Source organism: Astyanax mexicanus, chromosome 25 (assembly GCF_023375975.1).
Source record: "Astyanax mexicanus isolate ESR-SI-001 chromosome 25, AstMex3_surface, whole genome shotgun sequence".
In the NCBI taxonomy this organism is placed as follows: domain Eukaryota; kingdom Metazoa; phylum Chordata; class Actinopteri; order Characiformes; family Acestrorhamphidae; genus Astyanax; species Astyanax mexicanus.
Window position 1 is genome coordinate 4,193,736 of NC_064432.1, and position 16,553 is coordinate 4,210,288.

Genomic DNA, 16,553 nt, shown 5'->3' on the forward strand with positions numbered 1-16,553 from the left:
TCAGACTCGAACTCACCTTGCCATGAGCATGCTGGACATTGTACAACCTCACTCACAAGATAACACCTCACAACTTATACAGATGTGGGCATTCCCAAACACACAAGTTGTCCCCTGAAGTAACACTTTATGTTCAGTCTACATACTGGTGTTCTGTGACTTTCTGCAACTTCCTCTCTGCTTCTTTTCATCCTTTTTTTTTCTTCTCTTTCATCATTCTTTCTTTTCTTTATTCTTCATCGTTTCCCCTTCTTTTTTGTTCTTTCCTCTTTTTATTTTGTTTATTTTTCATCCTCTCTTTATCATTTTCTTCTTCCTTCTCCTGTGTTCATCCTCTCCTCATCCTTTTTCTTCTGTTCTTTTTTATTCTCTTCTCTTCTCTTTACTCTCTTCATTCTTTGTCTTCTCTTTATTCTTTATTCTTTCCTTCCTTCTCCTCTTATTCTCTTCTCTTATTCTCTTCTCTTATTCTTTCTATTTTCCTCTCTATACATCTCTTCTTTCTGCTTCTTTTCTCTTCTGTTCTCATCTCTTGTCTTCTTTTCTTTCTCTCCTTTCCTTTCTGCTTTTCTCTCCTCATCTCACCTTTTCTCTTTTTTCCTTCTTCTCTTTTAATTCCTTTTTTTCTTTTCTGTCTTCTCTTTTTCCTCTTTGTCTGATCTTCACGCTGGCCAGTGCCTCACTCACAAGATAGCACCTCACAACATATACAGCATATTTTTTCTAGGAATGTTGATGTGAGGGTTTAGTGAGGGTAAACTGGTGCTTCAGTCAGGTCCTAACACACACTCACGCACACACACACACACACACACACACACACTCAGAATCACCCCCATAGTCTACAGCTAGCTTTGCTATTATAAGGCATGTAACAGCACGACTGAACACTGACCCTCACCTCCCATTAGCCGCAGTAGAATGCACTGTGTGTGTGCGTGTGTGTATGTGTGTGTGCGTGTGTGTGTGTGTGTGCGTGTGTGTGTGTGTGTACGTTATCGCGCTGTGTTGTTTCTGTGCTCTAATGCTCTCACTCTCTCCACATGTGTCTTTTCTCCCATGATGCACCTGCCTCTCCACCTCATCTCCACTCCTCCTTCTCCTCCTCCTCTCCTAGCCTCCTAAAAAGAGGCTGGATTACACTCCTGACTGCTCCACGCGCTCGCTCACGCAGGTAATGCCAGCCCTCCCTCCTTCATCCATCCATCCATCCGTCCGTCTGTCCGTCTATCTATTTATCTTTACTTTCTCCTTGTTTTCCTTTTCTTTTTCATTCTCCTATAATCTCAAATATTTTCTTTTTTCCTCTTCTTTTTACTTTTTTTTTCTTGATATTGTCTTTCCTCTTCTCATCCTCATTCCTTTCTTCATTCTTTCTTTTCTCTTGTCTCTTCACTTCTTCTTCGTCCTTTCATCCCCTTATTATTTCTGTTCTATCTCCTCTCTCTTCTGTTCATTTCTTCCCTTTTTTTTTTCATCCTCTCCTCATCCGTTTCTCTTTTCTTCTCTTTTCTGTATTCATCCTTTTTTATCCTTTTTCTTCTATTCTCTTTTCTTCTCTTCATTATTTTCCTCCTTTCTCCTCTCTTTTATTCTCCCTTTCTCTTCTATTCTCATCTGTTTTCTCATATTCTTGTTCAGTTTTCTCGTTTCTCAGTTCTTCTCTTCTTTCTTCTGTCCTATCTCTTCTTTTCTCCTCTCTTCATTCTTTCTATTCTCTTAATTCTTTTCCTCTACTTCCCTCCTCTTTTCTCTTCTCTTCTCGTCATTCTTTCTCTTCTCTACTTTCTTCTCTTCTGCCATTTTCTTTCTCTTGTTTCTTTTTCTCTTAATTCTTTCTATTCTCTTTATTTCTCCCATTTTCTTTTCTCTTTTCCTCTATTCTCTTCGTCTTGTCTCTTTACTTCTTATTTTTTTCTCCTTTTGTCTCCTTATTATTTCACTCCAATCTCCTCTCTTATTTTCGTTCTTTCTTTTCTCTCCTCTTCTGTCCATTCTTTCTCTTCCCTTTTCTTAATCTTTTCTATTTTTCCCTTTTCCCTTCTTTTTTCCCTTTCTTTTAATCATCTCTTCATCCTCTCTTCATCTGCTTTTCTTCTCTTCTTTTCTCTTGAATTCTCCATTCTTTTTCTTCTATTCTTTTTTCTTCTCTTAATAATTTCCCTCCTTTCTCCTCTCTCTTCTTCTCCCTTTCTCTTTTTGCTTTCTGCTATCCTATCTTCTTTTCTCTTCTCTTCACTCTTCTTATCTTTCTTCTTCTTTTTTATCATCTTGTCTTGTCTCTTCTCACCATTTTTTCTCCTTTTTCTCTTATATTGCTTTCTACCCTTTTCCCTTATTCTTCTGATTTGCTTTTCTTTTTTCTTTCTCTTCTCGTCTTGTCTCCTCTGTTATCTGTTTCCCCCCTTTTTCCCCACGCTTTGCTTTCTCATCACGCTGTCTTCAGCTTCAGTGTGAACTCACAGTTTTTGTTAAGTGTGTTTAACCCGTAGCTGATCTGCACTGTTGTCTTTAACCAGCAGGGGTCAGCAGCTGTTAGCATGTTGTCTTTGTAGATCTGTATGTTTGTAGAATCTTTGATGTTTGTGAGGGAGAGATTATTTTTGAAGATTCCTTCATATCAGTTCTTCAGTTTTCCAGAATTGATCTCCAGTTTGTGACTGTTTGCTCCTCATCGTTTTCACTCCTTTATCGTGTTCTTGTGTTCATTACTTGTGGTGTGTGTTTGTATGTATGCGTGCACTAACATTCAAAAGATTGGATATTATATTATATTATATTATTGCTTTAACTTACTTTTCATTTTTCTTAATTTCTTTTCATCTTTTCTTCTATTCTTTCCTCCTCTCCTTTCCTCTCTTCTCTCATCTTCTTCTTTTTTTTGTGTTTTTTTATCTTCTTTTCTCATTCTCTCCTCTGGTTCCTGTCTTCAAGTTATTCTCTTTATCGCTCCATTTCTGCTTTCTTCTGTCATCTCCTCTTATTTCTCTTCATTTCTTTTCTCTTCTCTTCTCTTCACTTCTCTTCTTTCATTGTTTCTCTCCTTTCTTCTCTGTTCTCTTTATCCTTTCTCCACTCTTCTTTACATTCTTTCTTTTTTCTTCTCCTCTCCTGCTCTCCCCTCTTTTCTTTCCTCCCCTCCTTTCTTCTCTTCTCTCATCTTTTCTTTTCTGTTCCCTCATTTGCTTCTTTCCTCTGATATTTACCTCTATATTTTCTCTACTTCTCTCATTTCTTCTTTTCTTTTTCTTTTCCCTTCTCCTTTATCATTCTCTCTTCTGGTTCTCATCTCCCAGTTCTTCTTTTTATCTGTCATCTCCTCTTACTTTCTTTTCATTTATTTTCTTTTCATCTTTCTTTACGTCTCTTCTTCCATTTTTTTTCTTCTTTGTCCTCTGTTCTCTTCATCCTTTCCTTTCTCCTCTACATTCTTTCTTTTTTTCTTATCCTATTGTTATCTGTCCTCTTTTCCTTTATTCTGTTTGCCTCTCCTTGTCTCTTGTTTTCTATTTTCTTCTTCTTTTTATCTCTCTTTCTTCTGTCCTCTCCTCTTGCTTTCTCTTCATTTCATTTTGTTTTCTCTTCTTTATTCTCTTCTTTTTTATACACACACATCCAAAAGGTCAGTGCAGCGCTCTTTAGCTTCAGTGGGATGTGGCAAAAGTCATGGGACATGATGACTGCATCTGAATGGCATACATTGTGTGGTCACATTCACCTCCCTGTGGTCTATATATACAAATATTATATATACAAATACATCTGCTTTATATTGTAGCTTAATTGCCTGAGCTCAAATTTGGTTAAATATATATTTGAACATTAATAATACTCTGAAAGAGTGTATTTGGATGAGGTATTAGTTGGATCAGCATCAGACCAGGATTTAACCTCTATTCTGGAGCAGCACTGCAGTTGTATTGAACAGCTTTTGTCGCGAGCGCCCCCCATTAGTGCTGATCTCAGCGTAGGGTGCATTGATTGGACGAGCGTAGATGGATGGGCGGGTTTGTCCGGAGTGTTTGCAGATCGGTGCTGCTGGTAAGAATGAAGGAGGAGGGATACATCCTGAAGGACGTAGTACACCGGGTTACCACGTGGAGCTTCAACACACTAATACACACACACAAATACACACACACACACACACACACACACACACTTGGGTACAACGACCTGCCCCTTCAGCATCTTCAGTTGTGTGAGGGACTCTATGGTTGCCGTGGGTAACGCAGGACTATTCCACTCTCTGGAAGCAGGTCAGAGTTCGTCGCCGCGGCGCCCGCAGCAGTGGGATGGATCCTGATGGTTGACGGCTGTGTGTGTGTACGGGTGCAGAGGGGGGAAGGTTTCGGAGCGTGGTGCTGCTTCTTTGTTCCCATGGATTCTTCTCACTCCTCTCTTCCATTGTGTCTTTCTTCTTTTCCAGACGTCCCTCTATCTCCCGCCCTCCGACAGGCCCGAGGGGGCCCAGAGGTGAGTCTCTCTTTCTCCACTTTCATCTCTCTTTTGCTCTTCTACACTCTTTTTTTCGTGCTACAGGGTCTCGCGGGGAGCTTTCCGCCCTAAAACAAGACCTGGACGTCCTCCAAACTACAACTGGCCGGCATAGTAATACACTGAATTCACACATACATTTCAGTGTGTTTAGCATTTCTGTGCGAATAAATATAAAAACAAAAGAAAAGAAAAGTAAAAGTAAAAATCTGATAATGTGGGCAAGAAGTGTTAATCTATTCAGTGAACACACACAGTAAAATTTAGACTTATATGGGCAACATTCATTCAGAAGTACTGTTTATTCCATCCCATGCAGCTGAAATATATCTACAGTTTTTTGCTGAAATATCAGTATGATGGCAGTATGTGGATGAGCATTGTCCTGTTGGAATAGCACACCCAAGTCACTCGTCACTGAAGATGACCCTCGGTGACCTCAGTGGTTTATCATCATGTGTCACATGTCCAAGTGGTGTTATTGCCTATATGCTATGTGACGTGTATCATCCAATCAACACTCCACCCCCACCTCAAAAATTTCAGGAATATTTAAGCTGCACAGCATGGATTATATACAGGACGCCATTAGGAACCACTACAACTTTTTTTTTGTTCAGCGAAAAACTACTTCTCAATGCACGACTCTTATGATTCTAAGTGTTTTTGTCATTTTTTTGGTGTGTTTTGGTGTATTGTGGGATTTGTAGTGCTGCCGGTGATTACAGAAAAAGACGAAAGTCAGAGCCTTCCGGAACAGGAAATGAGCAGAATGCCAGTCAGGCCCCAGCACGGCCACTCGACCCCTCCAGATCCAGCACTCTGAAGAAACCCACCATACGTTCCTCTCCTTCATCCCCATCCAGAGGGAAAGGTAAACACACCTCATGCAGCACCACCTCAACCACCAGTGTTGTTTTTTTTTTAGTCTTGTTTCCAGCTATTTGTTGAGTGGTCTGTTAAAACTGGAATATGATCTGTTTTCTGGTTTGTGGTATGCCCCACACTCTCTGTGCATTCTTTTTTCTGGCCCTTCATTTATAACCTTACTAAGATGTTCACTTTCTTCACACTGATATTATTAACGTCTCCTGTCCTGTCTCCTCTCTTTTCTTGAAATGCTGCAATTGCTGCCTCTGCAGTCGGGGGTGCTAGTGAGTCTCTGTCCCCATCAGTCAGCTCCCCAGGTATGGCGTCTTCCCACCTCTCCTCTGACTCCCTCACCCTCTCCTCGTCCACCATACGCAGCTCCAAGCGTTCCATCTGCTTTAAGAACGGTTGGCAGACAGGCCGGCAGGAGGGTGGGGACACGTGGAGTAGCGTGGAGGACGAAGAGGCTGCTTCGCCTCGCCTCAAATCACGCAGCTGCGATGACTTGCTTTCAGACGGGAACGGTGGAATGCCCGGGCGAGCCTCCAGCTCCATGACTGCCACTCGTTCGGAAAGCGCGGGATCCTTGATTGATGACGGTGGAATTCAGCAACAGCAGCAGGCAAAGAGTCTTAACTCGTCCCCTAGGGGGCGGCGGCACCACCGACGCAAGATGGCTCATGATACACCTGGATTTCTGCAGCTGTACAAGAAGATGCACCACATCGACCGAGAGCAGCTGCTTCCCTCAGAGGTGATCCGCTCTGTCCGCGCTCGTATTCTGGAACTCGAACGGCAACAGCAGCAGCAAGGCAAAAACCTCCATGCCTGGCCTCCATACGAGGTGCCACAGCACATGGTGCCGAACCGGATTTCGGCATACGAACAGCTGATCCAGAAGTCTAAATCCATGCCAGACCTTGGAGAGGATAACACTCCATCAGGCACCACTACACCAGGCTCTTCTCGAGCCAGCAGTTGCCCTAAACGGCGCTTCTCAGTGGAGTCCCTTCTGGAAGAAGAAGACCCTCCTGAAAGGAGTCCGCCGGAAGGTCAGCCGCGACCAGGTCCTGAGAACCGCAGCCTTGTGCCCGTAGTCAGACAGAACCAGCGCCAACAGCAGGACTACTCGGACAGCGAGCAAGACGCTTGCGCTTCAGAATTGAGTGACTTCATCCAAATCGAAGGCTCGTCTTTCTGCAGCGAGAGTGACCTGGACCACTGCTCGCTGGCCTCATCTGAGAGCTTCTATGGGTCTGGACACCTTCACCACCATCACCACCACCACCACCATCACCGACACCATGGCAGCCATCACCACCAGAGTCTTGGCCAGAGTCAAGGGTACCATCACCGCCACCTGATCAGCTCTTGCAAGGGCCGATGCCCGGCTTCCTACACACGCTTCACCACAATGCTAAAGCACGAGCGGGCACGGCAGGAAAGTCGCGCCGCCATGACCTCTCCACTGGCTCAGCAGTCAGCCATAGATTCGGGCCTTTCCAAGCTGGCCTTCCTGGTCAGCCCTGTGCCTTTCCGCAGAAAGCGGGGATCTCCGCCGTCTCAGAGGCGCCACAGTCGCTCCGGCCGCCACAGGTCGAAAACATCCATCTACGAGGCTTTAGACGCCGCCCTGCAGGACATTTACGACCACATAAGGGCGGAGAAAGGGCTCGGACCGGCACGACTGCCGGACGATAGTATTTTGCGGCGGCTATTGGAGGAGTTGCTCCCGGATGTTCCCGAGAGGAGCTCCTCCTTGCGGAGTCGGAGGGGGTTCCACTCGTCCACCTCCTCCTCTTCCCACTTCTACCAGCCTTACCACAGTGCCTCCTACCAGCAGTCGCACCACGCAGACGCCTCCAACAACAACCAGCACGCCAACGCAACCTGCTGTTCAGGTGCAGCCGTGATAACTCTTCACAGCTCGAGAAGAGCAATGTCCTTGCCCTTCAAAATCCATTTCCTAAAGTACCACTGTTGCCTGATCCAGTTGCCATTCCCATAAACACCCTGTGTCAGCGTATTTGAAGCACTGCCTCTTTTCCACTGATTCAATATATAGTATTTAAGAAAGAAAAATACTTGCTTACTTTAACTTTAACAATTTGCCTAACTGGAATTTTTGTGGAAAAGAGGCAAAGAAAGCTCGATACACACCTGTCCTGTTGGTGACTGCATGCCACATAGTCTAAAGCTACGTTTCCATCAAATTCTAATGCAAAGTTTTTGTAATTCTGTTAGCTTTCCTGATTCCAAACTAACTTCATATTTGAGAATAATTACCAGAGATTTAATCTAATTACACTGATTAGTCAGCAACCAAAAATTTTGTATTAAAATTGTATAATAATTCTAAAAATAAAAAAAATAAAAAGCTTTTGATGTAAAGCCAAACGAGAAAAAAAGACTAATTAATTATACCGACCAATGTTTAATATATTTACAGTGTTACCAAGTGTTGATACTATCATTCCTATGATAATGCCATGTTCACATTGCTAAATAAAACCACTAAAACATCACTAGGCTTTGTAAAATGCATGAATAACAAGAGGAAACTGGCTCAAAATTTGGCTACATGATTAATGTAAGAAACAAAAGTGGCAAATTGAATGAAAACCTTTAAAAAAAAAAAACGTTTCGATGGAAACGTAGCTAACACTTTATGTCATGTTTTTTTTGTTTTGTTTTTTTGTGTTTAAGTTAATTGTACAGTGAAATTCAAAGCTCTTTATTTTGTATTTAATTTACTTTCTTGCTTTTTAGTTGTTTAACTTCTTTATAGGTTAATTCTGTATCTACTGTTTAATTTGTTGATTTTTGATCATGTGACTCCCCCCCCCCCCCATTTTCCAGATGCTATGTATTAGTATAAGTATTATTAATAATATTTAATTTGGTTTTAAAAAATGAAAATAATTAAATTCAAAGTGTTGCTTCTCAGCATCAGCAGCCGGAGTCCGAGAGAGCACAGTTAGTCATCCTTCTCCTACATAACTTGCCTGAAATATGTAGAAGCAACTGGAATACCTTTTTTCCCCTGGGTTTGCATTTGATATATTTTTTATTTTATTATATTTTATTTAATGGATGTTTTTATATGTGCTGTACTCAAGTCATTCCTCACCTTTCACCCCCTGACCCTTCCACGTGCCTGCAGATCACAACATTATAACCACTGTCTAGGAGCCCACTCACCTTTGACCTTTGACTGATTTGTGTGTGTGTGTGTGTGTGTGTGTGTGTGTTCTACAGATCAGGGCTCGGATGCTGGCTCCAACACGCCTCAGAACAGAAGATCTACTCCAGATCCAGAGGTAAACCCCTTAGTATCTCACATCAGATCTGAACACAGATATTAACATTAATATCATTCAAAACATGTAATAATAATAAAAGTAGAAAAGTAGTATTTAAAAAAAGTGTTTTTCAACATAAGGGAATTCAGATTATTCATTATATTTGTGTTTTATTTTGTAGTTTTTTTAAATATATATTTTAAAAGTTGATCTAAATATAAAGGTAAATCAGTCATTTAAATTTAACAGTAGTATTATATATTATAAATAATAATATATAAAAATCCTGCACTAATATAGAATTTCTTCTTTTTTTAAACCATTTTTTTCATTAGTAGTACGCTTAAGTATTTTTTTTTTATTAGAACCTTATTTATGATGCTAAATTATGAATTTTATCATTTATCAATTTTTACTTGAACTGAATTTACATGCTCATATGAATTTTATTAGAACTGTATTTTGGATGTTACTTTTATTTTATTTTTTAAACAAATAGGTATTTATTTATTCATTATTTTAGTATTATTTTAGTATCATTTCATTTTACTTAGCTGTTTTATTTGGTATTATTATTGCTACTTCTATTACTTTTAGAACATCATTGTTGTAGATTTTCTAAATGTATTATTTCATAATTTTCTTATTTTCGATAAATTAGATCATTCATTAAAATCCTCTTTAACAACTTTACTCTTACTCTGGATGTTAATTTTATGCCACTTTTAGATTTATATTAAACATGCTTTTACATGTATGACACTTTTATGTTTGAAGAGGTCTCAAGCCTCGAAGTTATGTTTGTTATGTTGCACATTGCTGTTTTAATAGTGCACACTGCTGCTACAAAAAAAAAACAACTAGAAGGCATTACATATATATCTTAATTAAATTATTTAAATTTGACCATTAGTGCCTAGTGTGGTGTATTACAGATCACTTGTATCACTTTGCATCACTTATATCAAGCCCACCTTTTGAAATAAGATATTGTAAATTTGATGAATCAAACCAATGACTGACCATAGACTAATCTAAAACTGGCATAGGCCTCTGTGCTGTAAAAAAAAAAGAAAAGAAAAATCGAGAATCGAATCAAATCGTGACCCGGAAATAAAATCGAATCAAGGATTAAGAGAATCGTGACACCCCTAGTATTCATGTATGATATGATTATTAGTGTATGGTGAACATACTGTGTAATATCATATAGTTACATATAAGACATTATATTGTGTGTAATACAATAATTTTAATTTTTTTTTTTAATCCTGATTCTTCAGTATGGTCTGAGCTGATGAAATGCTAAACGCTCTGTGCTCTGTGGATTGGTGGAGACTGAGCTGATGACCTGTCTGAATTTCTCCTAGGTGTCCACTAAGCAGATGACATATCTCATATTGTCTTCTCTCCTCCATCAGAGACAGTCTGCCAGGGCTATTTACGATTTTAAAGCTCAAACCAGCAAGTGAGTAAACACCCCGTATCCGAATCGAAACCTCTTACTGTGCATGCTCCGGCACATGATTACATCACATTACATCACATCATCTTCTCAACTGCACATGTGATGGGCTTTACTATATAAAAAAATAAGAGATCACTTAAAAAGTATGAGTTCCTTTGATTTTACAGAATTAAATAAAATCAAGAGGAAGATGGATGATCACAAGCCATCAAACCAAGCTGAATTTTAAAGTTATCCAAAAGCAGTGTGTAAGACTGGTGGAGGAGAACATGATACCAAGATGCATGAAAAAAAACTGTGATTAAAAACCACCAGGATTATTCCACCAAATATTGATTTCTAAACTCTTAAAATATGAATATGAACGTGTTTTCTTTGCATTATTTGAGGTCTGAAAGCTCTGCATCTTTTTTTGTTATTTCAGCCATTTCTCATTTTCTGCAAATAAATGCTTTAAATGACGATATTTTTATTTGGAATTTGGGAGAAATGTTCATTTTACTCAAACATAAACCTATAAATAGGAAAATCAAAGAAACTGATTCAAAAACTGAAGTGGTCTCTTAATTGTTTGCTTTTGCTGTAAATGTTTGCGAATGTTGCGTATTATTTTACATACAACACATACAGTATACAATTAGGCAATGTATAGCTAAGCCTGCTTCATACTTCCTCATGTAATGGACCTTCAAAAGATATACACTCATCATCAGAACAAGCAGAAGGAATCGACTGACAGGAATGAAGTTTGGTGGGTAGTCATGCAAGACTGGCTCAGAATGACAGCAGTCCCATTTTTTACATTAATGGCATCCAACCAGTGGATCTGCCTTTTCTGAATGCAAATTCCAGTACGCTGTTCCATCAGGACAATGCTCATCCACATGCTGCTGCTGCGGCTGATACCTCGAGTTTACCTATTTCTCATTTAAAACGAATGGATGCTTTTGCTTCCGCATGCTATCAGCATATTCCCAACGACCCTACCGCAAAATCTGCAGGTAACTGCATGAGGATATTCAAGCTGCGTGGGATAGATTATAGTAGGACACCATTAGGAACCTCTACAACTCTGCAACATGCCAAAATACATATGCAGTAAACATGCATTACACACTACGTCTTTATTTATAGCTCAATAGCTCAAGTTTTTAAATATCACTCAACGTTTTGAATCCTTGTTCCTGGTTACTTTAATCTTGCTTACGAATAGAAGTTCAAACTGAAACTTACATCTGGGTGCAACTACTGTATTTTTGCAGCTATTTTTTAATGTTTAATGTATTTGCATGGTCATTTTTCTTGTATGATTCCAATAAGTCCAACAATTCCATCTGGTCTTAATATTCTGCTTGCCAACATAAGAAAAAGTAAATGGGAGCTGTAGACTAGAAGAAGACCAAGACCTGTCATCCTCAGCTGAGAGGAAATTGCTTAGGATGGACAGGAACTATCAAGGAACCCATAAAGAAACAGGCTTGTCATGAACTGGAAGCTGCTGAATCATCAATGTCTTCATCTACAGTCCAGCAAATTTTACCCTGCTGTTACCCTACAGTTTTTAGCTGACCACATGACATTGCTAAAGCCTTAATATTTAAAGTTTTATAGACAGATAAATCAAATACATATTATTATCTCAAGTATTCATACTCCCATCCCTGTAAATAAGCCTGGGTTTGGCAATTGACAGGAGATCAGTACTTGTCTGACTTTATTATGCCATGTGTAAAGTTTGGTAGAGGGGGGATAATGGTGTGTGATGTTTTTTTTTAGAAGTTGGGCTCAGTGCCTTAGTTCCAGTGAAAGGAACAGATAAGGATAGAGACTTTGGACGATTTCATGCTCTCAACTTAATCAAATTTAACACTTTGAAATTAAGAATGGAACAGACAGAAGTCACACAAAGTTCATAGGCGTGCAAACAGCAGATGAGCAAATACTTTTGGCAATGTAGCGTATGTGTGTGTTAGAATAAAGGTAAACATTATACGAACTTTTAAGCATGGTGGTGGGAGTATCACCTGTGCACTGTGATTATGGCAATTTAGATCATTATATTTCTCCTTTATATTTGGTGTTGGGTTGGGTAGTCGAGTTTAACGCCACATCAGCTCGTTGGCTATTTCGCGGCAGGAAAGGTACTGTCTAATCACAAGGTTCTACGATCTAAGCCATCGCAAGGCAGACAGACACAGACAGACACACAGACACATTCACTCACACACTCACACCTAAGGGGCAATTTCAATCAAGTTCCAATTAGCCTGAACGTGCCGTCTTTGGACTGTGGGAGGAAACCGGAGAACCCGGAGGAAACCCACGCAGACACGGGGAGAACGTGCAAACTCCACACAGAAAGACCCGGGTCGCCCCAGCCGGGAATCGAACCCAGGCCGTCTTGCTGTGAGGCGGAAGTGCTACCCACCGCGCCACCGTGCCGCCCCTTATATTTGGTGTATATTAAAAGACAGATATTAGAACTAGCCTAATGTTCTGCCATGTCCTAGTCGACCTAATGCTTTTACTGTAATTGTCTATATGATTGTTTGTGTCTTTTCTGCAGGGAGCTGTCCTTTAAGAAGGGCGATGCAATCAACATCATCAGACAGATCGACAGCAACTGGTATGAGGGAGAGCACAGGGGACGCATCGGCATTTTCCCCATTTCCTACGTAGAGGTAAATTTCGTGAAAGAACAAAAGCCAAGGTTCACATGTACCTTATACTATGTACCTTATACCAATCCTCCTTTGGTCAGACTACTTATAAATGTCAGTATGTAGGCCATTATACATTTACATGGGTCTTATATATTCAGGTTAAGAGCCACAACCATCCGGAATGACCATGTAAGACGTCCACTGAGAAAATTTCAAGCTGAATTATCTACTATTCACTTTTTTGCTGAACTCCATGGTCCTCTAGTAATTTTAATCCCGCCTAGACGCACATCTCTGAGTGTCGTCTCCTTGCGTTTAATAAAATAGCTCTTTGTCCACTGCCTCACACCGTAATTACACTTTGGGTGCACATTTCCACAGAGATCCTCATTAACACAACAGGGAGTGGAAATGGAGGAGCTACTGAACGTGATGTCATTTGACCGAGAAAGCCAAATAACTCACTGGTTCTCCTGTTTTTTTTATTGCAGTCCGGATGCAGGAGTTTTATCACTGAGAAGAAGTGTTAGGCACTACTTTAAAATAAGACTACCTTTATAAAGGGTTTATAAATGGTTTACAATTAGTTTATTAATGATTACTAATTAGGTTGTAAATGCCTTAAAAATCATTAATAATCAGTTATAACACATACGTAGAAAGGGAAACAATGACCTGTTGTTTGCCAAATAGTGAACCCACAGCCATCTATATTGTTGCTCTTTTTACGTATGTGTTATAACTGATTATTAATGATGTTTAAGGCATGTACAACCTAATTAGTAGCAGTAGTGAGTAATCATCCTATGAAGAAAGTCAGTTATAATCTCTCTCTATCTCTCTCTTTCTCTCTCTCTATTTCTTTCTTTCTTTCTCTCTGTCTCTATCTCTCTATCTCTCTCTCTGTCTCTTTCTCTCTCTCTCTCTCTTTCTCTCTCTCTCACACACACACACAGAAGGTAGCGTCTCCAGAGCGAAAGCAGCCGGCTCGCCCCCCTCCCCCAGCACAGGTCAGAGAGATGGGGGAGGCTGTGGCTCGATACAACTTTAACGCTGACACCAATGTTGAGCTGTCACTGAGGAAGGCAAGTCCACACACATGCCCGCACACACACACACACACACACACACATGTAAATACAAAATATTGTTGTTATATCAAGCGGATATTGTAATTAAATACACTACACTATATATTAGTAATGGTATCTGTGTTTTCTGTTGTATAAAATATGTAATACTACATACTGTATAACAGCAAATGTGTTGTTTGTGTGTGACAGGGTGAGAGGGTGATTTTGTTGAGGAAGGTGGATCAGAACTGGTTTGAAGGCAGAATTCCCGGCTCCAGTAAGCAGGGAATATTCCCAGTCTCGTATGTGGATGTCATCAAGGGATCCCCTTCCAAGAGCCCCACTCATCATGGAGACACACACAGGGGGCAGAAGGTAAAGGTAATAGAGCCTCACTTTTTCCTCTTTGTCATGTCAACAGTTGTGTACACTAGGGCTGGGTTTGTTCTGCTGATTTCCTGAATCGATTTGATTTTAATTCAGTTTAATACAATTTAGGTTGCAATGCTAACACTGTGGTAGTGATGCTGGGCAGGATTGCATCGCAATGGTGATGCTAATACCACTGTAGCATTGCTAACAGTGTGGTAGCAAAGCTAATACCAATGCTAATAGCATTAGCATTATGGACAAGGCCAACATTTACATTTCTTTTTTTAAACCCAACTATAATGTATGCGCACACACACACACACACATATGAACACACAGTGAGTGAAATTAATGGAATTTTATTATTTTTATCTGCCTATTCTATTCTATAAAGATGATTACCATGAACAGTAACATCTATTTTTCTACCTCTCTGAAAGCCCTCACCTTTTCCGCTGCCTCGACCTGGCTCCGCCCCCTGTTCTTCCCTCCAAGCAATCACCAACGAATGGCTCTCCCTCACTCTGGGTGACTCCACCCCTTCCCACTCTTCCTGTAGCTCTCCAGCTCCGCCCACTCCCCCACCCCTTCCTTACATTTTTGACCGCTCGAGGCCCTGCCCACCCACTCCCCTACCACAAAGCTCCACCCCAAATCTACCTTTAGCTCCGCCTCTCCCATATATACCCGCCTCTCCAGTCCTAGACCACTCCTGCCTGCTTTACAACACAGGTAACTCCAGCAGCAAGGAAACCAGCCAGTCTTTTACGTTACACAAGAAACTGATCTCTGATCAGAAGTTAGAACTTCAAATCACAGAACCAAACTCAACATCTAGCACACCTACAAGACTTCACACAGTACTGGAACCATTCCACCAAAACCAGTACGACCTTCCACACTTTAAAACTGAACCAGACTCGTATGATAAACTCCTGTCCCTGCTTCTTAATGATCAGCCCAGCCAGGAGGTGGAAAACACGGACTGTCATCTGCCATTGGTTAAAAAACCATCAATCACTTTGACCACTCAGTCCAAAACCCCGATCAATGAAACCCTGCCTTCTGATTGGTTAACACCAATCAGATGGGAGAAGCCTCCGTCAATTAATCTTCTCAACAAACCACAAAGCACAGCAGACACAGACGAACAGTACAGGAAACAGAGCGAGAAGCTTCTGTCAGTCATACTGGGTGACCAATCAGAGCCTTCCAGCCCTGTGACAGAGAGCTTGTGGGCGGGATTACCAGAGTTGTACATACAGGAAGAGGGTGATGATGAGCCAATCAAATCTCATCGATCCAAAACAAAAGCAGAGGTAGAACTTGCAGTGTGACACCTTTTTATCTCTATCTATCTATCTATCTATCTATCTATCTATCTATCTATCTATCTATCTATCTATCTATCTGTTTCTGTCTGCCAGTATCTGTCTGTTTTGATCCGTCCATCTGTATTTGTCTGATCATCATTTTATTATCTATCATCCATCTGTCTTTCTGTATGTCTGAACATCTATCTGTCTGTCTGTCTGTCGTTTCCCAATCTGGCTACCCCTCCTGCTTGTATCTGTCTGTTTCGATAGGTCCATCTGTTCATCCCTCTATTTGTCTACCCATCTTTCTGTCTGTCTGTCTGTCTATCCATCATCCACCCATCTGGCTACCCCTTCCACCAGTGTCTTGTTGTTTCAGTCCTTCCACCTGTTCCTGCATCTTTCCATCTATCTGTGTATATTTATCTGTCTATCTTTCTATCTTTACCAGTCCTTTATTGACCTATCCATTAATCTGTCCATCCCTCAGTCAATCTTTCTATCAATTTACATCTATTCATCTTTTCACTTTATTTATTTTGCATGTTATCAGATATGATGAGAGTAACTGTAGCATTGTTCTTCTCCTTGTTAGGTTGATGCCTCTTCTGTTATACACTCCACTGCTTTCTCTTCTACACCTCCCCTCATCACTCCATCACCTTTCTCTTCCCCTCCCCCCCACACGTCTCACACTCCTCCATCTTCCTCCACTGCTCCCCGTTGTCTACAGTATTCAGTAAAGCCCTCAGTAAAGTCATCATCACCTTCTTCTCTTCCTTTCTCTCACACCCCTTTATCACTAGCTCACACTCCTCCCTCCTCCTCCTTACCACTCCCCTCTCCTACCCCTACATCTGCAATACCCCTTTCCTCCTCCTCCATCCCTCAATCCGCAAAATCAATTTCCTCTTCCTGTTGCTCTCTTCCGCCTTTTTTTATCACTTCTCCTCATTCCTCTCACCACACCTCCTTCCCTCCCTCTCATATTC

The 16,553-nt window shown here is 40.8% G+C and overlaps 1 protein-coding gene across 12 annotated transcripts in view; it reads left to right on the forward strand.

The window, feature by feature from the left end:
• sorbs2a (sorbin and SH3 domain containing 2a) overlaps window positions 1-16,553 on the forward strand; it is an 89,921-nt gene that overhangs the window by 64,121 nt on the left and 9,247 nt on the right. For 7 of the 12 annotated variants that reach the window (XM_022681674.2, XM_022681675.2, XM_049472224.1 and 4 more), the window contains 9 exons: window positions 1,118-1,174; window positions 4,430-4,476; window positions 5,208-5,371; window positions 5,640-7,268; window positions 8,626-8,687; window positions 10,040-10,137; window positions 12,704-12,818; window positions 13,757-13,885; window positions 14,084-14,254. In XM_022681674.2, the coding sequence (XP_022537395.2) occupies window positions 1,118-1,174; window positions 4,430-4,476; window positions 5,208-5,371; window positions 5,640-7,268; window positions 8,626-8,687; window positions 10,040-10,137; window positions 12,704-12,818; window positions 13,757-13,885; window positions 14,084-14,254 (2,472 nt within the window). The remainder of the gene's footprint in view (window positions 1-1,117; window positions 1,175-4,429; window positions 4,477-5,207; window positions 5,372-5,639; window positions 7,269-8,625; window positions 8,688-10,039; window positions 10,138-12,703; window positions 12,819-13,756; window positions 13,886-14,083; window positions 14,255-16,553) is intronic. The other 5 variants (XM_049472230.1, XM_049472225.1, XM_049472226.1 and 2 more) reach the window with 4 other exon arrangements.